This window comes from Cervus elaphus, chromosome 22 (assembly GCF_910594005.1).
Source record: "Cervus elaphus chromosome 22, mCerEla1.1, whole genome shotgun sequence".
Lineage (NCBI taxonomy): Eukaryota > Metazoa > Chordata > Mammalia > Artiodactyla > Cervidae > Cervus > Cervus elaphus.
Window position 1 is genome coordinate 53,370,671 of NC_057836.1, and position 27,119 is coordinate 53,397,789.

Consider the following 27,119-nt stretch of genomic DNA (forward strand, 5'->3'; position numbering starts at 1 on the left):
GTTATCTAGGTAAGAGAAGGGCATCAGCAGACGCAGACAACAGCGAAGAGCCACACACAAGGGGAGAAAGTGTAAAACTGAGGTTGGAGAAACAGGCAGCCTCAGATTACATGTCTCAAGAAAAGGAACCTGGCCTTTGCATCATTAATGATTTTGTGAAGCCTTCTGAAAGCTGCAGAAGCTGGATGCAAGATGGACAATTTACCGGGACGGGCTTAGAAGCATGACCCCAGGCCTCGGTTTCTTCAGGGGTCAAATGAGGCTGTTTCATGAAACTAATACAGGACATTTAAAAGATGCTTGAAAAGCTTTGTAAGGAAATATAAATCCATGATGCTAATGTTTAAGACGACAGACTTTTTTCATATGGGTGCATTTGTTCAAATTAATTGGATCAACCTGCTTCTGTTCGGGGATTCCACCCCTCAGCATGGCTCCTAGGAACTTCTAGAAATGGGAACTATTAGTATGTAAAACTCTGGCCTGAAATGCTAATTCTATTAAAACTCTTTCATTTTAATACCTAGAGATCTGTCTCCAAAGTTGGAAGCAAGGAAAGCTTTCCTGCATAGAGAAATTTTGTTTTTAACTTTACAAATGGTTTTATAAATCTGACAACTAATACAACTTAGAAGTTTTGAGGAGATAGGTGTCAAGAGAAAGCATGAATGTCTTCGATACATAAATAGGATAAGGAAACAGAGAAGGAACTAACTTAGGAACCAAAGTTATAATTTGTTAAATTTCTCAATACTAGGATTTCGTTCCTCTGTGCTTAGAAATTTTTATAATTAAATATTTCCTTCCCTAAATGACAAAAACAAAATCCCAAACAATCCTTAGACTTCACATTTTGTATAGCTTCCATTTTGAAAGAGAAATGCAAGGCTTAATACTTAAAAGCACATGAGGACGCCATGCTTTTTTTACTCAAGCTTGTCCACCACATACCACAACCCAACCCAGATGAACAAAACCAGTGCTAATAAAATAGCTGCTGCTTTCCAATAATCTGACAGCAATCATCAGTTTTTAATGACTCTTCAGTATTCAATATGACTGCAGATGATATTTTGAGAAATGGGAAATTTTCAATTTCCTGCATCTTTTCCCTGAAAGACCAGTTTTATTTTGTCAAATACCTCTTGGGGGAAAGAAAAAAGGAAAAGAAAGAATGAGAAAGAGAACAACAAAAAAGAAGGGTTGGTTTTTCTTTTCTTCTAAGTCAGAATACATAAGTATGATAAATTTATATTTTCCTTTCACATTGTTGACATAGAAAAAAGTTCATTTTGAAAATGAAATCAGTGGTGAAAAGATAAGGCTAAATGTGTTTTAAATGACTTAGAAATAAATAGTATAGAGCTTTTTAAAACCTCTTATTGCAGACAAGTAAATCAAACCCTCTAATCACAGTCTGGCTTCTTGGGAATCCACTGGGCTATTACTTTAAGTACAATATCAATATTTGATGTCTTTAGCCAACCACTACAAAGAAAAATACATATTTTCACATGGCTCATGAAACAGACCCTGGTGAAGGAAAGTAAACAGAGACTGAAGTGCTCTGACACTTTTTTTCCATTTTCGTTTCACACCATTCTTTTCCCCAAAGATTCTTTTGATTTAACCAGACAAGGTTGAGCTATTTTCCTTGTGATTTGCCCAGTCGTTCTTCTGAAGCCTGCTGACACCTGGCCGTCAGCCTTCGCTGTCTCCATTTTGGGGGAACAGGAGTGAGGTGAAGGGGGCGTCGGGCCGCGCGGACTCTGACAAACGCTCAAAGGATACTGGGGATGACCGCCGCGCAGGACACAGCAGAGATGGCCATTCGCACGTGGCACGTGGAAAGGCTGTTCCACTGGGGACAGGACTTGTAGGAGATGACGGATTGCAGGAGTGTGTACACGACGCCGCAGACAAACGCCAGAAGGGCACCGCCGTCGTGGACCACGGGGACGGCCAGCTCCTAGAGAGAGCGTCACACACGTGCTGTTACTAACTCCACGCACATCCAGAGTCGCACACTCTGGGCTTCTCGTCCCACCAGGCATCACAAAGGCACCCACCCCGTCTTGGGAAAAGGCAGCGGCTTACAGAAGATGACCAAGGCCTTTCCAGCATTGAAGTAAAATGCCAGCAACTTGGTTATTCCACAGCATACCCTTGGCTTGCTGCGAGTTGGGCAAAATGGGCCTGGTTCAGCAACAGTATCTTAATAAAACTGGGCAGGGGGGTGTGAAAGCCCATATTAAACAAAAAACATAAATAAAAGAAATAAGAAAAACATATTCTTTTCACCCCTTGAATCTTAGGCACAACTGATAAGGGAAAGACAAATAAAAGATGAAGCATCTACTGCGAAGGCCCTGAGGTTATTTTAGGAAGCATCTTCTGAGAATCCTGGTACTTTCCACTGTCCATTTTCTTTTCATGCTGGTAAGCAAATCAAATCCGGAATTTACATACTTTGTTTTCCACGGCCACCCCACCCCTCTAACTAGCACTATCAGGAAATTTGCTTCCTCAACCCTGGCCAATTCAACACATCCTTTTGCATCTTCTTCTGCAAACTCCAAGAGACCCACATTAACCCTGATGAAGTCAGGTCCAAAGGCCCTCAATTTAGCAGGAGCTGTATTTCCAGTGCGCCTTTTTCATGGTGGAATACATATTCTCTCATCCAAGATGCCTTTCAGAAGGGAAATGACTCAGATCAGACATGAATTTTGCATAGAGGTTAAGAGGAAAACCTTTTTTTTTTTTTTTGAAACTCTCTTATTAATTTAAAAGATATTGAGTTGACCAAAAAATTCATAGTTTCTTCCGTAAGACCGTACGGAAAAACCCAAATGAACATTTTGGACAACCTAATAGTAACACTAGAGAAAACTGGACTATGGACAGGATTCAACCTCGGGAAACGACTTTTCCAAAAAGGAGACTTTGTGAGGGACACAAAAGCATCGACAGAGGTTGCTTGGTGAGAACACACCAAAATACAGCCATCCGTCACCCGCAGGAGAGAAAGCTGGCTGTGAGATTCTGATAAATGAGGTTTCCTCCCACTCAGGAAAAACCACCACTCAACTTGCTCACTTGCCCTCACATCTCTAAATCTTGAGATAACTGCTCATGTTGGTTTGCTCACAGCAGGCCGAAAATGAATTACAGGATATCAAACAAGGAAGTTGTAAAGATATATTTATGGGCCCAATGACAAAGTAAACACTTTGCTCTCAGGAAAAGTTAGAGATTCTATTTCTGGCCTTTATGAAGATATAATAACTTCACAGAAGCCTTAGAGGGAACCAAAAGTGTAATTATCTAACCACCTAAGTCTTCTTCCTAAAGTCTGCCCTTTATGGTTTAAACATAGACACCCGCATCACTTGTGATGTTGCGTTAGTGTGAGAATGGCCTGGCGGGATATCACACAGGACATACTGTCCCCCACTGAACAATTCACACCACACTCCACCAAACAAATTATAACTTTCCAGTTCATCACCTTTCCATTAAAAAAATGTCTTTTCCATCGTGCTTTCTGACACTAGAGCTGTGAATTGTATACATGCTTTTTTTCTCACAGACTTTGCCTCATTCTGGCCTTGACATTAACTCTTCCCTAGAGGTTCTGGGCAGACTGCTTCGATTCAAAGGTGACCTCTGCCTTTCATGATTCATGAGATTTTGGGAGACTGTTAACCTCTCTGTGTCTCCATGTCTCCATTGACAAACTACTAACTGTCTTCTGAGGTCGTTATTAGAATTATACAAGTAAAGCATGAAATGTTTTCATAAATGTCCATCACCTAGAAAACTTCACTAAATGCTGTTTGTTACGGAATGTAAAATGCACACAATCATTAAAAGGAAATGTCATCAAGGGGCTTTACCACAAGACAATGTGGCAACATTGGTGTTTATTTCCTCATGCATGTGTGCTAAGTGGCTCAATCGTGTCCAACTCTTTGCAACCCTAAGGACTGGAGTCTACCAGGCTCCTCTGTTCATGGGATTCTCCAGGCAAGAATTTTGCAGTGGGTTGCCACCTCCCTTCTCCAGGGAATCTTCCCAACCCAAGGATTGAACCCAGGTCTTCTACATTGCGGGCAGACTTTTAACTCTCTGAGCCACTAAGGAAGCCTGAAGTTCTTGTGATCCTGTCCATGGGGTACTCCAGGCAAGAATACTGGAGTGGGTTGCCATGCCTTCCTCCAGGGGATCTTCCTGACGTAGGGATCAAACCCATGTCTCTTATGTCTCTTGCATTGGCAGGCAAGTTCTTTACCATTGAGTCACCTGGGAAGCCCTTATTTCCTCATATGAGACAACGAGAGTAGGAAAATTCAACAGAGCCAGAAGCAAACCAAGTTTGCAGATGCCCCCCCGGAAGCCTTATAGGCTTTGCTCCAGAGAGCTGCAGCTCTGGCTGTCCCCTTTGGCCAGTGTTAAGAGGGAAACACTGGAAGCTGTGGACTTGTAACACCCCAAGCAAAAACACGCTGGCTGTCGAGCTGGGAGGAACATCCCTGCCCTGGGCTGTCCGGAAGATTCTGTGTCATACGGGGGAGGGTGCCTCACCCCCCACAACCCAGCGCTGGGCTTCCCAGGGCACTTTAGTATAGTCTCCCCTCACAGACAGCATGAACGTGAGCAAACTCCGGGAGACAGTGGAGGAAAGACGAGCCTGGAGGATTACAGTCCACGGGGTCACAAAGAATCGGACACAACTTAGCGACTAAGCAACAAGGACGACAGATGGCTTCCTCCAGGAGCAGGGCAGACAAGGTGATTCCCTGATGCCCGCGAGGGGCAGGTGAGGCAGCGGGCTCTCTGACGATGGTCTAATGCCTGCAGACACGAGAGAACAGGGGGACAGCAAACGGTGCAGGCGGGGGCCTCCCAGGTCCACGCTGGGGGGAGGCGCCCTCCTGCTGCGGCTTTAGTGGACTTGGTCAGCCAGCCAGCACTGAAGGCTGACCCCTTCTTAAGAAAGTAAGCATCACACAAGATCAACTCACGTCTGGTGGGGAAATGGTTGAAGGAGTTTTCCTGGGCAGAACTATAAGCCCTCTAGGAGTAACTTCCATGCTGTGGCCACAAAGGGACAGTGGTAATGGCAGAGCAGACCCTCTAGGGCGCTGGCCTCTGGTGATGGACCAATGACCATCACCAAGTGATGACCGCCAAGTAGACAGCGAGGTACTGCGCATTGTCTCATTGCATCCCAGCAATAACCCTGTGAGGCCAGTACTCGTAACTGAGTACTCCTTTGAAATTCAATACTTTTTAAAGATATAAAATATTGTCTCCATTGACAAAGAGGTCCCACGCTTTCCCTGAAAGAGACCTTGGAATCATAGGAATCCACACGTTAGAATAAAAATAAGTAGGCAGAATTTCCTGGCAGTTTCGTGGTGAGAACTCTGTGCTTCCACTACAGGGGGCACGGGTTCGATCCCTGCTGAGGGAACTAAGATCCCTCAAGCCACACAGCGTGGCCAAATAAACAAAGTGCTTTTCCAACCCTTGACACAGTAAGAATAGATCAAGCAGACTCTTCAGTAGTCATCATATAAGTTAACATGCTCCAATAAGGCCATATGTCGGCCCTGCAACTGATTAGCTGAGTAATCCTCAGCAGATTCTTTCACCTCTATGTACCTAGATCCTCATCTGTGAAAGGAAGAGATCATATGTTTCTCTTTGAACACAGAGGTTCAAACAGCAGCATCAGTAAATATACACATGCTCACATGCAGAAATATGTTCACGCTGTTAATGAAATCATTACAGTGACTGCAGAAGCTCTCCCAGCACATTAAACCACCTCAGTAAGAGCAGAGAGCCATCCAGAGCCCACAGCAGGGGCTGAAGCATGCTCCTTTTCACAGCCATACATACATGCACCCCATCTCTCCCAAGACTGACTTTCAAATGATAAAGATTTGTTCCTGGGTTCTCCCGTTGGCTCAGTGGTAAAAGAATCTGCCTGCCAATACAGGAGACACAGGTTCGATCCCTGATTCAGGAAGATCCCACATGCCACGGAGCAACTAAGCCTGTGTGCCCTAACTACAGAGAGAGAAGCCACTGCAATGAAGAGTAGCCCCCGCTTGCCTCAACTAGAGAAAGGCCCACGAAGCAACTAAGACAGCACAGCCAAAAAAAATAAATACATAAAGCTAAAAAACAAGATTTGTTTCTAAAAAGCAAACTATCCCAATTTTCATATACTCATCAACTGTTTGAGAGATCTGTTGGCACAAGCGTGCCTCTGCTGTTCTTGCTTCTTCCCTCTACGTATTCCCCCCACGCTTACATATCCCTGGAGAAGGGAATGGCAACCCACTCCAGTATTCTCGCCTGGAGTATTCTTGCCATGGACAGAGGAACCTGGGGGGCTACAGTCCATGGGGTTACAAAGAGTCGGACAGGACTGAGTGACTAACACTTTCACTTTTCTTTCCTGATACATATACTCCATCACCCCCAGTAACTGAAAAGACTTCAGGTCGTACCTGGAAATTGGCTACAATACCCATTCCGATGCAACCCACCAATCCAAGAACCAAGGACACCAAGTTAAAAACAGGAGTGCTGAAGTAGGTGGTTTGATTTTGCTTCTCGACTATTTTATATCTTGTGTACATTGTGGCTGCCCCTGAAAAAGAAAGACTGTGATGAATTTTTAGTGACCTTTTAGAAGGAAAAATACATGAACAGTTTTGTATGGCTTTTACCAAGATTGTATTGGTTGTAATCAAGATTGTAATCGGTCTCCTGATTGCAATAGTCTTCCCATGCCCACATCCCTGCCCTTGCTCACCTTATTTCTTTCTGCCATCAGACTCAGACTTGGACTCTCTTTCTTTCACAAACACACACACACACACACACACACACACACACACCTGACTTCCCTGGTGGCCCAGTGATTAAGAATCCACCTGCTGGATGGGGAATAAGTGTAAATCTATGGCTGATTCATATCAATGTATGACAAAACCCACTGAAATGTTGTGAAGTAATTAGCCTCCAACTAATAAAAAAATTAAAAAAAAAAAAAAATTCAACCAAAAAAAAAAAAAAAAAAAAGAATCCACCTGCTGATGCAGGGGACAAGGGTTTGATCCTTGCTCTGGGAAGATCCCATATGCCACAGGGCAACTAAGCCCATGAGCCACAACTTCTGAGCCCACACGCTGAAGCCCATGATGAGCCCTGGAGCCCGTGCTCCACAATAAGAGAAGCCACCACATTAAGAACCCGAGGATTGCAACTGGAGTGTAGCTCCCCAATCTCGGGAACTAGAGAAATCCCGCGTGAAGTAATGAAGTCCCAGTGTAGTCAAAGATAAACAAATTAAAAAAAAAAAAGTACCATGGGGATCCTGCCAGTGTCAGCACAAATAGGTCTACACACCTCATCATGGTGTACACTGAAATGCCACACTTTTCTCATCATTCTCCTAATGATAGATTTCTACATTACGTGCTTTTCCCATTACAAGCAATGCTCAATGAACATCCTTGTTCTTTGGCACACTTTCAGTGTTTCTGAAAGACGAATTCCTCGAAGTAATATTCCTGGGTCAAAAAACACTATGCTCAATTAAAATGCCAAGAAGTACCTCCAAATTGCCCCAAGACTGAGGCAATTTACACTCCCACAGAGTACGCAATTATTGCATGCCCTTGTCCTTTTAATTACTGCCAGTCCAACAAATGAAAAATGGCAACCTGCTGGTTTAATTTGCATTTCTTTGATTGTCCATGAGACTGAGAAACCTCCAGTATGTTCACTAGTCCTTTGCATTTCTTCTGAAAATCGCATGCTTATCTTTTTTTTATTTTTCTCTTGAGTATGTTCATTTTTAATTTGGAGTTGTTTTTATGTACATTAAATACACTAGTCTATTGTCTTCTATAAATATTACAAATTTTCTTCTGGTTGTTTGTCTTTAACTTTGTGTATCTTTCATCACTTAGAAGTTTTAATTTTTTATCTACCCAAATCTGTCAGTTCTTTCTTATTTAGCTTCTGGGTTTTGCGTAAGCTTAGATAAGCTTTTCCATCTTAAGGTTTTAAAAATATTTTCCTATAATTACATCCAAATATTCTTATGGTTTTGTTCTTCATGTTTAGTTCTTTAATTGCCACTGGCTTTTGTGAATGGTGTGAGAGGGTACTATTCCTTTTAACTCAGCAAATTTTGCTTACAGAAAAGCTGCACATGATATGCACAGATACATTTAAAATACATTCTTTAGCAATGTAAATTACAAAATAAGAAACAGCCTAAAATATAACAAAAGGGGATTGAATTATAAATTATCATATGTCCATGAGATGGATATTATGCATGTGTCAGGATAAAGTAGATTTCTATGTATTCAATAGTGTATGATAGCCATATTTTTTACTGAATTTTTAAAAGCAGACTAAAGCTAATCATTTATCAGAGAGCATTTTAAACAAAGATATTCATGTCAGATTCTGCCTTGCCTCAAAGCAAAAAGTCACACTGGTGGGGAGATGTTGATAATGGAGAAAGCAACGAGGAAGAGTGTGAGGGAGTAAGGCATGTAGGGGAAATCTCTACATTTTGCTCAATTTTTCCATGAATCTACAAGTGTTCTAAAAAGTAATGTCTGTTAGAAACAGACTCACAGACTTTCAGAAGAGGTTATAGTTGCCAGGGAGAAGGAATGGGGAAGGAATAACAGGGGATTTGGAATGGGTATGTACACACTGCTACATTTAAAATGGGTAACCAGCAAGGACCTCCTTAGCATGGGGAACTCCACTCAATGTTAGGTGGCAGCCTGGATGGGAGGGGAGTTTGGGGGAGAGTGGATACATGTATGGGTATGGCTGAGCCTGTCTGCTGCTCACTTGAAACTATCACAACACTGTTTGTTAATTGGCTATACCCTAATACAAAATAAAACATTTTTTTAAAGAATAATGCCCTTTAAAAAATAACAATAAAAATAGATACATTAACTAAAACATTTTACTTAACATGAGATTGGGAGCTTTTAATTTACTTATAATAATTATTGTGTACTTAATGACTCAGAGGTTAAAGTGTCTGCCTACACTGCGGGAGACCTGGGTTCACACCCTGAGTCAGGAAGATCTCCTGGAGAAGAAAATGGCAAACCACTCCATCCAGTATTCTTGCCTGGAAAATCCCATGGACGGAGCAGCCTGGTAGGCTACAGTCCATGGGGTTGCAAAAAGTTGGACACGACTGAGCGACTTCACTTCACTTCACTGTGTACTTACCAAGAAATGCAGAGAAGTTTATCATAAATCCAAAAATGCCACTCTCTGGAGGTGTTGTTCCTGTGTCACTGAGAAAGAGAAAACATGTCCAAATTAGTAAAAAGGAATTCAGTTCAGCCCCCTGGGCAGGCACGTAATTGGCAGGTATTATATTGTGTTCCTTCCACGTGTTCAGCCACTTAGAATTCCAAAGATTTGATCTGATTTTGTTCCAAAGTATTTTCATGTGGGCTCTGAAAAATTAAAAAAATCCACTTTTCTTCCCCTGTTTTATTGAGATACAATTTTAAAACAGCACTGTATACATTTAAGGTGTATAGCATAATGATCTGACTTAGACACCATGAAACGATCACCACAGTAAGTTTTGTGAACATCTATCATCTCATAGAGATACAATTTTTTTTGAAAAGAAAATTTTTTCCTTATGATGAGAACTCTTAGGATCTACTTTCTTAACTTTCATATGTAACATAGTGAAAGTGAAAGTCACTCAGTCGTGTCCAACTCTTTGGACCCCATGGGCTATATGGTCCATGGAATTCTCCAGGCCAGAATACTGGAGCGGGTAGCCTTTCCCTTCTCCAGAGGGTCCTCCCAACCCAGGGATTGAACCCAGGTCTCCCACATTGCAGGCAGATTCCTTACCAGCTGAGCCACAAGGGAAGCCCATGTAACATAAAACAGTGTTAATTATATTACCCATGTTGTACATTACATCTCTGGTACTCATTTATCTGAGAATCACAAGTCTGGTCCCTTTTTCTATGAGTTTGTTTGTACATTTGTTTTGAAGTATAAGTGACAATGCTATGTGAGGAAATACTGAAAGTGAATGGTGGTTAAAGTGAATGGCGGTGGTGTTTCGCAGGTGATTCCACCTGAAAACTCAGGAGTATGTGTTCATTTTTTGTGTGTGTATATGTGTGTGTGTGTTCATACCTGGTGAGGTCCTGACTCTTCCAGGGAGGAAAAAAAAAAAAAAGACCAAAAGTCACATTTGAAAAATCTACTATTTAAATATTAAATATATATAAACACACCATTTTAATTTTTAACATGACAATTTATGCATAAAAATTTACATTGCTGAAAAGATGATGGAAGGCTGAACAATAAATATTATTGATGCTTATCAGCGCTTTATGGAAATAACAAGATATCAAGGGCATACGCATGATGATAAATTATTTTAACAAAAAAAATAGCTTCTAAGAGACAGTTTTCAAATATAGTCTATCAAGGAATTAAAGCTGGAAAGCAGCCCTTGGCATGTCCTGGCTTCTATTCTTTCACGCCAAGGTTTACATTTTTATGTTCTCAAGCTCCTCACATAAAAGCAGCGTTTCAAAGTGACAGCAAAAGCGTTCCCAACATAAAACAGCTCAGACCCGTCTTGAATGTTTCCACATTTTAAAACAGCTCTGAAATTTAAGGACTGAAAAATGGATCGAGTTGAAAAGATGCACTTCAAAGTGAAGTGTCCTGTATGTGCAGGAAGCAGGGGCCTTTGAGCTTTGTGGACATTTAATATTTGGCGAGTATGAAGAGGTTAATGTTCTCCCTTCCCACGAACGCCCCTGGTCCCAGTTACTTCAACCTCAGTGACACTCGGACTTCCCTGCTGGTCCAGTGGCTAAGACTGTGCTCCCAACGCAGGGGCCCGGGTTCCAGCTCTGGTCAAGGAACTAGATCCTGCCTGCCACAATGGATAGAAGATCCTGCGTGCCAAACTAAGACCCAGTACAGCTAATAAATATTAAAAAACAAAAAAACAAAAAAACCCTCAGTGTCCCTTGTAACTGTAAGAGTTAACATCACCATTTTTCCTACAATAATCCTCTTTCTCACTAAAGCGATGTTGACACGGAGAAGGCTGCCGGATGTGCAGGACGCCCTTCTGAGCACGACCAGGCTCTGAGTGGGTGAGGAGGGGACGGAACCAGTGATGGGGAGAGCTGGAGACAGCACGTGTGCCCTGGGGCAGCACTTTGCCAGAAGAGTAATTCACACCGGGGAAAGAAGGCTTCTTTTCTCGCCCTCAGGGTATAAAAAAGCAGCTTCCCAGTGACTCAGGCAAGAGTACTTGTTGTCACAGGTCTGAGAGGAATCTGCCACGTAAGGGGGTAGGCAGAAGGGGGAACAAAGGTGCTCCAACAGGAGATGAGAAGATGCCCAGACTCGGGGACCATCCATCCAGGGAGAGCAAACGGGGACATATTTCAAGGGCCCAGATGTGCAGTCCAGGTGATATTAAACATGCCATTCGAAAGCTCGGGATTTCAGAATGGTATTTTATTCCTGCTTATCTGTACGTTTTAAACCATACAGGCAGAATCTGGGAATTCCCTGGTGGTCCAGTGGTTAGGATTCCAAGCTTTCACTGCTATGGGCCTGTGTTTAATCCATAGCCAGGGAACTAAGATCCTGCAAGCCACCCGGGGGGTGGGGGGCCAAAAAAAAAAAAAAAGGGTGGCCACTTCTAAGAACTTTTAAGGATAGTGTGCTCAGTCATGTCCAACTCTGCGACCCCATGGACTGTAGCCTGCCAGGCTCCTCTGTCCATGGAATTTTCCAGGCAAGAATACTGGAGTGGGTGGGTTGCCATTTCCTCCTCCAGGAGATCTTCCCGACCCAGAGATTGAGCCCAGTCTCCGGTGTCTTGTGCATTGGCAGGCAGATTCTTTATCACTGTATCACCTGGGAAATCCTTTAAGGATAGTAGTGGTTGCCTACTCTTGTTAATACAAACAGAAGGCTCCCTCTTTCATCTCAGCCACTGACATGCCATCCTGACGAAGAAGACCCAGAAACTCAAGGTCCATGTGAGTCATGGCCATGGTACATCATCAAACACCAGAGGAGGTCTGGGTAATACGGAGGGCATTCATCACCACACAATCAGCCTTGACAAATATCACCCAGCTCACTTTGGGAAAGTTGGAATGAGGCATCACCACCTAAGAGAGGAATCAGAACTTCTGCCCGACTGTCAACCTTGATAAAGTGTGGACCAACTCGGGGTAAATACGGTCAAAAACAAGACTGGAGCTGCTCTGAACACCGATGTGGTGTGATCCGGCTACTATCAAGCTCTGAAGAAGAGCTCCGAAAGCATCCTGTCCTTGTAATCAGATAGGGTGGGGGGCCCTAGAGGAAGTGAACCAGATGTAGCTATTTGACAGAAGAGAAACCACTTTAGGCCTAAGCCGCTTTGTGATCTAAGCCTGGCCACAATGCTTGCCCTTGAACAGGTCTCAGCAATAACGATCTTGAGGGAACAAAAGAACAAACAACTGCCTTCAGGCAAGAGGAATAAAAATAGCAAAGGTAACAAATAATTGTAAAGACTCACAGTTCTGTTTCAATAGGAAAGTTAGCCTGAAGCACTTTCTGGAACTGTTTTGTGGAATTCGGTTTCCCTGGGGCGCAGATGGTAAAGAATCCCCCTGCAGTGCAGGAGACCTGGGTGGATCCCTGGATGGGGAAACCCCCTGGAGAAGGAAATGCCAACCTTTCCAGTATTCCTGCCTGGAAAATCCCAGGGACAGAGCAGCAGCTGCAAGGAGTCAGACAGGACTGAGCAACCGAGCAAAACCCCTCCCGAGGGCTCACCCACCAGATCAACGGGACCCTAAGGGATGAGAATGTTGACCTTGTCTGACCTTGTAGTTCTCAAACTTGGATACTGTTGGCCTCTGCCTCAATTCTGTGCTGAATTCCCCTCCGCTCAAGCCCCTTCATGAGTAGGCTTGTGCCCTTAGCTAAAACTTCCCTAATTTTACTTTGGGGGTAGATACTGCTTTGGGAAAGATCCCCAAGTGTTTTCCTTACTTGCTGCAGCCGATAAACCCCTTCTTTATTCTGTTCTCTGGCTTGGCTGTGTCTCCTGGCTTGATACCCACCAAGAGATAAAATCAGTTTTGGGGGTAACATCATCAGGAAGGTTAAGTTCTTCGGCAGAAGAGCTGAGGAGAATATCAAGGGGGTGTGTGTGTCGGAGGTGGTGGGGGAGTGGTTGTGTCCTGGCTGCTTGAAGCCACACGGTGGGAGGGCTATTAAATGTTAATAAGTGCTTTTCTTTAAAACTATATGCATATATATTTTTCATATACATATCTGTGTCAGGCGGAAGCTGTAAGGCTATGTGCATATATACATATATATTTTATGTATATTATATCTATATGAAAGACTTTCTGACCTTAAAATGTTCTTTAAGTCTTTTGGTCTCCACGCTAATATTTTACATAAGTAAATATTGTGTCACATTTTCTGCCCTGCACTAGAATCCAGAGCATCACAACCAAGGAAGTACCAAGGGAACCTATGGTACTCTTTTTATTTACTTAAAAAAAATTTTTACTTATTTGTTTGTCTGTGCTGGGTGTTAGTTGCCACATGTGGGGTGTAGTTCCCTGACCAGGGGTCGACCCCACACCCCCTGCATCGGGGCGTGGAGTCTTAGGCAAGTCCCGCATTTTACACTTTTTACGCCCACAGTGAATGGTCACATTGTGCAAGAGCAGAGGCAGTGGGACCTGGCTGGCGCAGCCGTGCCTGGGCACCTGGTTCAGGGACGTGGAGAACGAATGCCAAGCCCAACCAGCGGCCTCCCAGCTTGGCAGAAGGAGTCCTCTTACCCAACTCCCACCACAGAACGCTCTGTCACTGACTTAAGCCCTGCCTGGGTCCCATCCACCCTCACTTGCCTCCTGGTAAAGGAGGCACTTCCTGGAAATGATATGGGGATAGGAACTCACTGTTCACTCGCTTGGGGCTTAGAAGCTGTGGAGGCTGTTATGTGTACCCAATTTTGCCTAGGAAATCAATTTACGCCTATATTTACTGTATTTGGAGAAGGAAATGGCAACCCACTCCAGTACTGTTGCCTGGAAAATCCCATGGACGGAGAAGCCTGGTAGGCTACAATCCATGGGGTCGCAAAGAGTCAGACATGACTAAGTGATTTCACTTTCTTTCTTTCTTCACTGTATTTACATTCTACAAGTTTAGTTCATCACGGAAAATTCCAAGTGGTTTATCTAACATCATTCTCCAAAATAATGTAAACATTAAGCCGGTTCATAATCTACCTGATGCTCAGAGGAAGAAAAACAATACAAATAAGACACGCATGATAACATGTTTGGTCGAATACTGCTCTTTAAACCATTGGATGCATGTGATTCCATTCCATTACCTTAAAGCCTAGGCTCATGGTTTATTGGGGGAACTGAGATGCCAACAGTATGCAAAATTATCTGCGTGCCCAGACTGAGGTTTATTAGACTCCCCTAAAATCCCAGGCCCATTGTTTGGATGATTAGCCAGGACTTAGAACCGAAAAACACTTAATGTACCAGTAAAAGGAGATTATCATTTCCTTTTTCTTCACATTTAAATATATTATTCAAAGTAAATATTATAATAAATAGTCATTCCAGGGAATTCTTTTGGTGATCCAGTAGTTAGGACTCAACGCTTTCACAGCCATGACCCAGGTTCAATCCCTGGTCGGAGAACTAAGATCCCACAAGACTCTTGGCCAAAAAAAAAAAAAAGAAGAAGAAGATACCATTTTATTACTTTAAATTATTAGGGCTAATTTTTTGGCAGCTTCATTCAGTGATTATTCTAGGGCAAGAGGTACCCTATAGCTATATAAACTTTTTTTTGAGGTGTAGTTGATATACAATATTATCTTCAACTACTTTTAAACTTGAGAAGAATATCCTAGTCATAAATTCAAATGACTTGCTCTCTTCTCACTTTATCCACATGCAATACAACAACATTTTAAAAATACTGCTAAGCATGTCCTACTTGGTGGGAATTGTGCCTGGTGATGAAGATACAAAGGTGAACAGATAATTCACTCTGAGAAGCTTCAGGCAGTTCAGATCAGTCGCTCAGTCGTGTCCAACTCTTTGCAACCCCATGGAAAAGCTTAGTATCTAACAAAAAAAAAAAAAATCAGATTCATTGATTCAACTTATAGTTACTGGTAGCCTTTTATGCAGCAGGCAATTCTGTAGAAGGGCTTCCCAGGTGGTAAAGGATCTGTCTGCCAATACAGGAGACTGAGGAGCTGCGGGTTCCATCTCTGAGTCAGGAAGATCCCCTGGAGAAGGAAATGGCACCCCACTCCAGTATTCATGCCTGGAAAATTCCATAGACAGAGGAGCCTGGTGGGCTACAGTCCATGGGACCACAAAGAGTCGGACGTGACTAAGCAATTGAGCACGCACACACGAATGCAGTGGCAAGCAAAACAGAAAAAGTCCCTCCTTTGTGGAATTACATTCTTGTGGGCGGCAATAAAAATCATCTAGGAGTAATGCATGCTGTGAAGAAGAGGCAAGCCGGATAAGAGGACAGAGAGAGATAGATGAGCTACCCACCGGAGACAGGGTAATGCGGGAAGGGTACTTGAAGCAGAGATCTGAATGAAGTGGAATGTTTGGGCCAGGAAAATTGTAAGCAGAGGACAAAGCCAGGTCAAAGGCCAGAAAGTGGCAATATATCAGGGGAACTGGAAGGAAAGAGGCATGGCTAGAGGGGAGAGAGCCAAGACCTGAGTGCACGTGGGCAAGGGGATCATGGAGAGCCCATGGGTCATGTGAGTCAAGGCAAGGACTGTTACTCTAAGCATGAAGGGAAGCCACTGAGGGCTGAGAGCAGGGAAGTGATATCAAGTTGACTGATGTTGATAAAGGATGTTGCAAAAAGACTGTGAAGAGGCAGGCATGGACCAGGGAGACTTAGGAAGTAGTTAATCAAGAGAGGACAGTGGCTTGGACCAGAATGGTAATGAAGAGGGAAGCATAAGAGGTCAGACTCTGAAAATTTTTCTGAGAGGAGTCTCTAAAAGACCATCTCTGCTTGGACTGTAGCTGCTAAGATTACAAAAGGAAAAAAGTTAACATTGCCTCAACACTTATACTTGGCCAGGTTCATCTTATTTGGTGTTTAGAATGTTATAAGGAAAGTACTTACTGTCACCTTCAAGATGAAAAACGGAGTCACAGAAAAGAAACTTGCCCGAGGCCAAAGAAACTGTAAATGGGGAAGCCAAGTCATGCATCTGGAGCTGTCTGACTTCGATGGATACAGTTTAGAGCTCTACTATGCTGTGCTATTACATTTCTTTTCATTATAACACGTCATCTCCACATGAATTTAAAGAACTGTCTATCTTACAACTGGGTTCATACCAGCTCCCTTCTCAAGTCATTAGTAGGTTGTCCTTAGTATGCTTTGACTCTACGCTTCATGTTCCTGATGGACTGAAATGCAATGACTGTCAGAAAGAGGACTGTTCAGTGGAGCACTCTTTTTTAGGTTGAAATTGAGCATTAATGTTGAAAAGTTGTCAACCCTGCATCAGTCAAGACTTCTGAGCAACCCTCTACTTGCCTTTTACAGAGTAGGGCTAGCAGAAGAAAAACATGCACAGGTTTAAGTCAGTGGGGAAAAAAAGAATTTTATGTAATCAAAAGATGTTGAAAACCTTAAGAGAAATTATATACATTTATAGTTGACTCAGAAGCCAAACAACACTATGAGCTGTGGAAGTTTAGGATCTTCGATTTCCTTAGGGCACTGTTAAGACTGAAATGTCATTAAGTCATGTCAGAATATGTGACTGTATAGACAGAGACCTCATTATCCTAGTATTTATCTCAAGTCCCATTGTTGCAGCTGAACGAGGAAGCACAAGTCACGAGTGCCTGAAATTCACTGTAGTTAATAATCAAAAACTCGGGACTTCCCTTGTAGCTCAGTCAGCAAAGAATCTACCTGCAATGCAGGACACCTGAGTTCTATTCCTGGGTCGGGAAGATCCCCTGGAGAAGGAAATAGCAACCCACTCCAGTATTCTTGCCTGGAGAATCCCATGGATAGAGGAGCCTGGCAGGCTACACACAGTCCATGAGATCACAAGAGTCGGACACGACTTAGCGACTAAACCACAATAATCAAGAAACCTGGTTTAGGCAGGAAGCCATCAAAAACTATGTGCATATGGCAGGAGTAGGGTGGGGAGTAAATCAGGAGTTTGCGATGAACAGACACACACTAATATACATAAAATAGATAAATAACAAGGATCTATTATATAGCCCAGGGAACTATATTCAATATCCTGTAATAATAACCTATAATGGAAAAGAATTTGAAAAAGAATAGGTATATACATAACTGAATCACTTTGCTATGCAACTGAAACTAACAAAACATTGTAAATCAACTATATTTCAACTAAAAACAATAAATAAAAATTACATGAATATGCACACACCACAAATATACAACTGTCCATACATTCACTTGCCCGCGTGCTGACGCCGGCCCAGGCTATCACGTGTGCTCCATGAGTCCACCACGTGTCCTCCTAGACGCACCACATGTACTGTGGGTCATCTCATTTCCAGTTTGTGTCTTTACAGTGAAGGGAAATCTTAAAAACACTTTTGAAGCAGTTTCAGTACCGAATCCTTCTAAGTTTTTCATCAGGTTCTGTAAATCTTTACACTTGTCATAAACACTACTAAATGGACTGCAATTGTTGACAACTTGTCTCTTTGGAATCTTTCCGAAGCACTCAGCTGAGTTCCCTTAGAAATGACAACCATCTTCTTGCATTCGCAGACCACCAGTTCCTGTACTGATTTTAAATCACACAGTCACAGTGAAGAAAACAACTGGTATAAACTCACTTGGGAACAAACAGCGCTGGCATCTGACAGGTGGACAAAGAAACAGATGAGAGAAGAGAGCAAGCAGCCCTGAGAGGCCACTGCTGGGAGGGGTTTCCAGGGACCCCCACTTCCGTCACTGCGTTTTTCAGAGAATGAGTCTATCAGTTAAGACAGCAAATTGATTAAGTTGAGGTTGGTTAAGAAAGCTGCTGCTATATTCACAAACTGAGTGGTTATAAAATTAGCCCTCACCTCAACGAAATGTCTTTTCCCACGTGACACTGGCATCTATCCAGACCGAAGTGGACTGGTCCCTTGATATTACTAATAGCAAACACTAACAGAGAACTTATGTTCTTGACCAGGGTGTTGATGAGTTCTAAGTGAGTTCACATGTTCATGCATCAGGCAGGTGCTATTATTAACCCACAGAGATGCAAAGAAAGTTAAATGAATTGTCCAAAGCCCCACAGCTGGTGTACATGGCAGAGTTGTATTCAAATCAAAGGTGTCTACTCCAAAGTTGTCCCCTTACTTACGACACTATGTTCCCTCTCAGTATGATTATCAAGTGTTGTAAATATTCACAAATAGCACTACAAAGTGAGGGTGTAAAATATGGAAACTTTCATGAAGTCAACAGAAACGCTTTTGGAGAACAACTGGAATCACAGTCAAAGTTAATGAACAATGAACACTGGCAGAATGAGCTAACAGTTGCAGAGAGGCTGAGAAAACTAATAGTACGGACCCTTGTGCTGCAAATGATCTTAGCAATCACACAGAATATATTAATCACCTACTACGTGCTTCAGTTAACTTTGTTGGCAAAATAATGTCTCTGCTTTTTAATATGCTGTCTAGGTTTATCATAGCTTTTCTTCCAAGGAGCAGGCGTCTTTTAATTCTATGGCTGCAATCACCATCTGCAATGATTTTGGAGTCCAAGAAAATAAAGTCTGTCACGGTTTCCATTGTTTCCCCATCCATTCATTACAGGAACTTTCTCTTTTGTTCATTACGGGAGCTTTATCTTTTCATTTTGGTTGATCCATTAGAAATGGATTTTGTTCCTTATAAGCATTAGCACATAGTTATGATTATAACCTAAATTTTGTGATTATTAACTAAACAAGGATAATTTTCAGATCCAGTTTTGGAGTTAAAGACCCAACCTCTTTTACTTTGTTCACTCTGTGATTTGGCCTCCCTTTTGGCTTAATTCTTGGTGATCCCAGTTTCCTGCCATCACTCACACTCAGGGTGTGTGGTCATGAGGAGGAGCAACGGGAACAGCCAAAGACCGCAAGCCACCCAGGTGGCGTAGTGGTGAAGAATCTGTCTGCAATGAGGGAGACCCAGGTTCCATCCCTGGGTTGGGAAGATCCCCTGGAGAAAGGAATGGCAACCCACTCCAGTATCCTTGCCTGGAGAATCCCATGGACAGAGGAGCCTGGTGGGCTATAGTCTATGGGGTTGCAAAGAGTTGGACACAACTGAGTGACTAACACACATATGCACAAGCCACCCAGCAAAACGTACTTGCACAAAAAGTGAGACTAGGCTAATGAAATGCAATCAGGATGCAGAATTGGCAAAAATTTAAAACTAAAGGGCCACAGAATATTCTGGAAGTAGGAGACACAGGCCAAAGCAGACGGTATAAAAAGAGAAAGGCTTATCAGCTGGGATAAAGGTGACTGAAAATAGCCTGAGGGATTTGGTAGAAGAAATATAAGAAACTATAACAAATTAAGCATGATTGTACTTAAGAATATGGGTGTGGCCTTGTAAAAATCTAAACAAATTCTTTGAGGTTGGTTTTTATTTGTCTTTGGTTTTCACATCCCTGCATTAATGGGCTTCTCAGGTGTCGCTAGTGGTAAAGAACCTGTCTGCCAATGCAGGAGAGGCATGCCTGTGTTGAGAAGATTCCCTGGAGGAGGAAATGGCAACCCACTCCAATTCTCCACCTGCCAGAATCCCATGGACAGAGGAGCCTGGCGGGCTACAGTCTATAGGGTCACAGAGTCAGACACAACCAAAGCGACTTAGCACACACACAATACAGAAACTACTTGTTGAATTTGGTGGCTGTTTTAATCCCCATGCTTCTAATTTAATTTTCTGATAGGAAACATTCATTTGGCTAAAAAATAAATTCATCTACAAAGGTATGGCAAGTTTAGAAGATGTTACCTTTGGGAGAAACTGGGTAAAAAGATACATGAGGATGACCTACAGGGGGTAGGGGGCGTGAATGGGAGGCAGGCTCACAAGGGAAGGTATATATGTATACTTAAAGGCTGAATCACATTATTGTAAGCAGAAGCTAACACAACATAGTAAGCAACTATCCTCCAATTAAAAAAAAAGACACATGGCATCTTTAATATTTTTTATAACTGGATGTAAAATGACAGTTATCTTAAAATTAAAACATTAATTTTTGTTTTTAAGGATGGCAAGGCAAGTGTTATTCCCACCCTTTTATTTCCATCTGCTAAGGTCTCAATGACCATGTGATCATGGCCACCTTCTTCAATCATACATAAATAAACCACTGTTATTAGTTTCTTTATGCAAGCTAATACAAACGTATATTATTTCTCCCTTACCCCCTTTACCATGGTAGCTTATTTGGTTCTGAGTCTTGCTTTTTTCCATGTAACAAGGTAATGGAAATTTTAAAGAGAGTATTCTATGTGTAGAGAGCTTTTGTTTGAGGTATTCTTAGGTAAATCATATTTATTTAGCCAGTCCTCTACTGATGGACATTTGTATTGTTTCCAACCTTTTGTTATTAAAAGCCGTTATTAATACTTTAGATATTATATTTGTGTCATTTTGATAACTAATGCCTAAGTCCCTCCATAGAGACTGAATCATTTTACATTCCCACCAGAGATGGACGGGAATCTGTTGTCCCAAAGTCTCGACAGTAGAATGTGTTATCAAACATCTGGGTTACTACCAATCCAGCAGATTTTAATTTTTATTCCATTCATGAGGTTGAGTATATTTCCATTTGTCCATTATAATGAAGAATAACAATGCTATCAGAAAATATCTGATAAGAAAGCTGAATTTGATCCTTTTACTGGAAAGAGGTCCTTCCACAGTTCTGAATCCTATTTAAAATGCATTGGCTAGGGTTTCCTTGGTGGCTCAGCGGTACAGAATCTGCCTGCCAATGAAAGAGACTGGGGTTTGATCCCTGACCTGGGAAGATTCCATCTGCCATGGAGCAACTACGGAGCCCGGTGCTCTGGAGCCCGAGGGCGCCATTGAGCCCACGTGCTGCAAATTACTGAAGTCAGCATGCCCTAGAACCTATGCTCCTCAACAAAAGAAGCCGCTGCAAGGAGAAGCCCGCACACTGCAATGAGAAGTCGCCCCTGCTCGACTCAACCAGAGAAAAGCCAGGGCAGCAACAAAGACCCAGCACGGCCAAAAGGAAATACGTAAAATTAAACGCAGTGGCCAGTGGGGATCATTTCATCGTGTACAGAGATTGCTATGCTGCGCAGCAGGAACTGAGGAACTGGTGTAGGTCAATTACGCTTCAAAACAAACATCAGATCTGAAGTTCCCAGAGGCGGGGGTGGGGGGAGGATAACATGAAGGTAGCCAAAAGGGAAGCCTGGCGTGCTGCTGTCAGTGGGGTCGCGAAGAGTCAGGACTGAGCGGCTGAACAAGCCAAAGGCGCACACTTCAGCTTTAAGAGGAGGAGGTGCTAGGGAAGTAAAGTACAACACGTGTAACATAATGAACACGGCTGTATGTTAAGAGAGTAAAGCTCAAGGGCTTTCATCACATGGAAAAAAATATTTTTTCTTTTCTTTTGTATCTGTATGAGATGATAGGTAGTCACTAAAATTGTTGTAATGATCATTTCATGATGTACATAAGTCAAATCATGATACTCTACACCTTAAGCTTATACACCACTATATGTTAACTGTATCTCAATAAAACTGGAAGATAAGTAAAACTGTAAAATACAATGGCTTTTATTTAAAGTGTTCAGTGTTGCTTAAAAACATCAGAAGATCAGATTGACTGAACAATGACTTCACGTAAAAGGGTCGTTGTTCGGTTCCTAAATTGTGTCTGACTCTGCGACCCCATGGACTGCAGCACGCCAGGCTTCCCTGTCCTTCACTATCTCCTGGAATTTGCTCAAAGTCATCTTCATTGAGTCTGTGATGCTATCAACCATCTCATCCTCTGTCGTCCCCTTCTTCTCCTGCCCTCAATCTTTCCCAGCATCAGGGTCTTTTCCAATGAGTTGGCTCTGCCTCAAGTGGCCAAAGTATTGGGTGCTCACCCTAAATATGTCCAAATCACTGACCCACCACCAAGGGCCTATCAAGCCTTCCCTAGAGGGCTCTGCCCTACCCTGGAGGGGATAAAAACAAGACTCACAGATGAACGCCCAAGAAATAGTAAATTCAAAATTTATTTCATGGATCTTACATGATCAACATAATAAATAAGCAAATCATATCGTTTGTTAGAAGGTAATAGGTGCTATGTTAAACAAGACTGGATGAGGCCAGGGAATCAGGAGCTCCGTGGGCCATCAGAGCAGGCCTCACAGAGATAATATTCGAACAAAGAAGAAGATAAGGAAGAAAGCCGGTGATAATCTGGAGGTAGAGCATTTTGGTAGACAACGGCCAGTGCAAAGGCCAGAAGGAAGATATAACATGCTCAAGACCCAGGCAGGAGGCCAAGGAGGCTGGAGGAAAGTGGAGGGAATGAGAGGAAGGAAGAATTGGAGGCTTCTTTGAGGGCAGAGATGAGTTAGACAATGAAGTTGCTGTGCAGGCTCAGTCGTGACCGACTCTGTGCGACCCCACAGACTGCAGCCCGCCAGGCTCCTCTGTCCATGGGATTTCCCAGGCAAGAATACTGGAGTGGGCTGCCATTTCCTTCTCCACGGGATCTGCCCAACCCAGGGATTGAACCCATGTCTCCTGCGTCTCCTGCGTTGGCAGGTGGATTCTTTACCACTGATCCACCTGGGGAGTCCTCAGAAACCCCTGCAAAGACTCAAACGCTGCCTCTGATCACCTACCCGATTCATACCAGATACTATCTGCCCCGGCTCCCCGGTAGCTCAGTTGGTAAAGAATCCACCTGCAATGCAGGAGACCAGGGTTCAATTCCTGGGTCAGGAAGATCCACTGGAGAAGGGATAGGCTACCCACTCTGGTATTCTAGGGCTTCCCTTGGGGCTCAGCTGGTAAAGAATCCGCCTGCAGTGCAGGAGACCTGGATTCGATCCCTGGGTTGGGAAGATGCCCTGGAAAAGGGAAAGACTACCCACTCCAGTATTCTGGCCTGGACTATACAGTCCATGGGGTCACAAAGAGTCAGATACAACTGAGCGACTTTCACTTTCACTATCTGCCCCTGACCTTCAAACTGATGACAAACAAAGCTACTACTTTCTCAATAAAAAGCTTTACAGGGAGAGAACTCTTTCTTTTTACACCAGTCTAAGGGGATCTATCCCACTTCAGAATCAAGAGAAGTGAGACAACGAGGACAGAGACTAGCGAGGAGAAACCAAGCCAAGGTTTCTGCAGGGGCAGCAGGCCTGATGGGAAAGTCATCTTGCGTGGGCAAAACCATCGTTACTCCAGACTGGCTTCTGTGCATCCTTCTGTGCTTGCATCCTTGCACCTTTAAACTCTAGTCCCAACTTGCTCCACCTTCATTTCCCCTTCGTCGCCTACTAAAAAGACTATGTAGAGCATTGCTCTCCAGGCAGAACGGCTGCAAGAGGCCCTGCAATTTCTGTAATCTCTACAATCCCTACAATAATTAAGAAGTAACCTTAGTTAGTTAGTTAAGTCGCTCAGTCGTGTCCAACTCTTTGCAACCCCATGGACTGTAGCCCACCAGGCTCCTCCATCCATGGGACTCTCCAGGCAAGAATACTGGAGTGGGTTGCCATTTTCTTCTCCAGGGGATCTTCCCGACCCAGGGAACGAACCCAGGTCTCCCGCATTGCAGGCAGACACTTTAACCTCTGAGCCACCAGGAAAGCCCAAAGCAGTAACCTTAGGCCTCACCAACTTTCTAATCCCCTCACCAATCAATATAGATCCAGAGGGGTAAGACAGGATGGATACACCACTAGGATAAGGATGGATCTTTCTGACGTTTAAGGAATGCCATTACCACGAGAAAGGCACAGAGCTGGGAGCCACAGGAAATCCAGACATGTGGTCTGGGCACTGACAAAGTGACTCTCAATAAAGGTAGAGGCCAAACTTCCCCTGTGGCCCAGTGGTTCAGACTGTGACTTCTAATGGATGGGGCATAAGTCAATCCCTGGTGAGGCAATTAAGATCCTAGCAGTGTGCCCCCACCCCCAAAAAAAGGTAGAGGCAAACATGTCTGAAAAATGAAACCGTATGGCGACAACATCTGAGATGTCACCAATCACTGACAATCTGAAGACTAAGTACCCAGAGGGATCTTGGGCAGCTCCATACAAAAGACCTTAGAGCGACTCTCAAAGACCTGAGGGTAGCACGGTGGTGCTTCTGGCCTAGGGATTAATCTGGGTGTGAGTTCTGCTTCCAATTTCCCCACTGTGACATCAGTGTCACAATGATGATATTTCAACATCTGCTTAAACTTAGTTTCCTTGCAAGAAAGAGGAGCCAGACAGCCGCTTTTCAAGGATGTTGGAAAGTGGAAGTGAAATCCAGGAGCTGCTTTAACATAGGGCTTCCCAGATGGCAAATGAATCTGCCTGCAATGTGGGAGATGCGGGTTCCATCCCTGGGTCAGGAATACTGAATACTGGCAACCCACTCCAGTATTCTTGCCTGGAGAATCCCGTGGACAGAGGAGCCAGGAGGGCTACAGTCCGTGGGGTCGCAAAGAGTCAGACGCGACTGGGCGACTAGATTTACCTCTTACACATTCAGCAAGTGCCATCCGTCAGGACCCACTCTGGTCTCAATACCGCCCAAGAGGCGTCTGCCCGGTACCCAGTCCGTGAGTCCTCCTGTCTATCCTGAGCCTCTCCGGATGCCACTCTGTTCAGTGTCGGGGTAAAATCGGAACTGCTCGGCTCCCACCCTGTCTCCCAGTCCATCCCAGGACCACCGGGGGCACCCTCTTCTATACGTGGGTACCCGATCATTCGGCAGGACGCCCAGTAGGGTCTGGACACCTCCCTTCCGCATCAGCAGCGCTCCCTGCGCGGTGCCCCGCGTCCCGCCTCCCTCTGCCGGCTCCTCACCTGATGTAGGGGAGAAAGGGGTTGACGTGCCCGGAGAGCACGGCGACCACGTAGGAGATGATGAAGGCGGCGGACGACCAGGTCACCAGCAGGAAGGGGACGAAGGCCATCCCCCGGAGAAAGCACAGCATCGCGCCGCCACCGCCGGGAGGGCGCTGCGCTCTGCGGGGCCGGGCCGCGGGGCAGGTCGCTGGGCTGCTCCGCGCTGCCAGGAGGCGCGGGCGGCGCACGTGCGGCGAACAGCCGCGGGCGGCCGGGCGGACCCGAGGCTCCGCGACGGCCGGGCAGGCCCGGCTCCGGAGGGAGGGGACGCGCGGAGAGCGGAGCGAGGCGGCTGGCGGCGAGGCAGCGGCCGGGGGTGGGTGGGGCGCGGGCGGCCCGGGCTTGTTGCGAAACCAGTGAAGTCACAAAGCGGCGGCCCTCGCTGACTTGCCCGGAGCGCGGCGACCTCCCCGCGGACGCGACGCCGGGGCTGCGGGGGACCCGGCTCCTTTCGCTTTTGGTTCGGCCTCCCGGCGCGGGACGCGGCGGGGATGCCCGCCCGGACGGTCCCAGTCTACCCGCGCCGTCGTGCCCCTTGCGCAACTCCGGAGAAACGGATCAACTCGTCCCCGCCCCTCCTCCTCCCCTCGGGGTTTCCGGGGTACCGGGCCTCGAACCCCGACGGCTTCCTCTGCGTGGTCCCGCCGCCCGCGCGTCGCCAGGGAGAGCGTGACCGCCGCGTGGTGACATCTGCCGCGTCCCGCCCGGCTGCACGGCCCGGGGCAGAACTGTTGGGGGACGTGCTCCCGGCCATGGGGCGTGGATGCGGCACCCACCTGGGCGGTGTCCACCTGGAAACCCGGGGCGTGTGGAGGCCGGGGGCTGCGGGGGTGAGGGTGCGGGGCCGGGCTGAGCCCTGGCCGAGCCTGTGCGGCCCACACAGTTCCTCCCTCGTCCCTCCCACCCCCGGGCGGACTTCTCTTTCCTAGAAATTGAGTTTCTGTTTCTCTCACGGATCAGGGTTAGCCCAGGCTTGGAGCCCTGTCGTAAGACTGGTTAATAGTGACTTGGTACATTTCAAACCCCGCGAAAGGGATTCGTGCTCTGGAGGCGCTTGCAAGCACGGAGATTTTGAAATACAGTTTAGGAGTTCTGAGCCCAAGGAATGTGACGTCACGGGGTCACTGGTAACCAAACGTGAGTTCCTTTAAGCCACATGAACATTTCTTGGGTGTCACACCTTGCTAGGGGACAGGATACGAAGATTTAAATCGTTTCATGGGGTTTAGGCAACTGACACATCAAAATAAAATACATTGTATGGAATATCAAACAGGGGACAGGATACGAAGATTTAAATCGTTTCATGGGGTTTAGGCAACTGACATATCGAAATAAAATACATTGTATGGAATATCAAACAAACATGATAATCTTTTCTAAAAAATAAATAAGAGATATGCATAGAGTTGAGAGGCAGGTGCTGCTGCTCAGATGAAGAACCAAGGACCTTTTCCTGACCGATATTACAGTTTTTTAAAGTAAACGATTGCTCTTCAGGCAAAGAAAGGGGAGACTAGCATTTGTAATTCAAGGAGACAGCAGGAGAAAATGCATAGATTGCGAACTACCTGGTTTTCTGGAACTGGAAAGGCATGCAAGAGGAACTCCGTGGTAATCCAGTGGTTAGGACTACACTCTTCCGCTGCAGAAGTCACTGGGTTCAGTGCCTGGTGGAGGGACTGAGATTTCACATGCAGTGTGTGTGTTTAGCGTTCAGTCATCTCCTAGTCTTTTCAGCCCTTTGGACTGTAGCCCGCCAGGCTCCTCTGTCCATGGAATTTTCCAGGCAAAAATTACTG

At 44.7% G+C, this 27,119-nt stretch overlaps 1 protein-coding gene across 1 annotated transcript in view; it reads right to left on the reverse strand.

The window, feature by feature from the left end:
• DRAM1 (DNA damage regulated autophagy modulator 1) overlaps positions 1 to 26,213 on the reverse strand; it is a 33,911-nt gene extending 7,698 nt beyond the window's left edge. The window contains exons 1-4 of the mRNA XM_043881945.1: positions 25,276 to 26,213; positions 9,301 to 9,368; positions 6,528 to 6,670; positions 1,792 to 1,969 (exon numbers count right to left, since the gene is read on the reverse strand). Coding sequence (XP_043737880.1) covers positions 1,792 to 1,969; positions 6,528 to 6,670; positions 9,301 to 9,368; positions 25,276 to 25,406 — 520 coding nt within the window. The 5' untranslated portion in view covers positions 25,407 to 26,213. The remainder of the gene's footprint in view (positions 1 to 1,791; positions 1,970 to 6,527; positions 6,671 to 9,300; positions 9,369 to 25,275) is intronic.
• Positions 26,214 to 27,119: the final 906 nt, after the last annotated feature.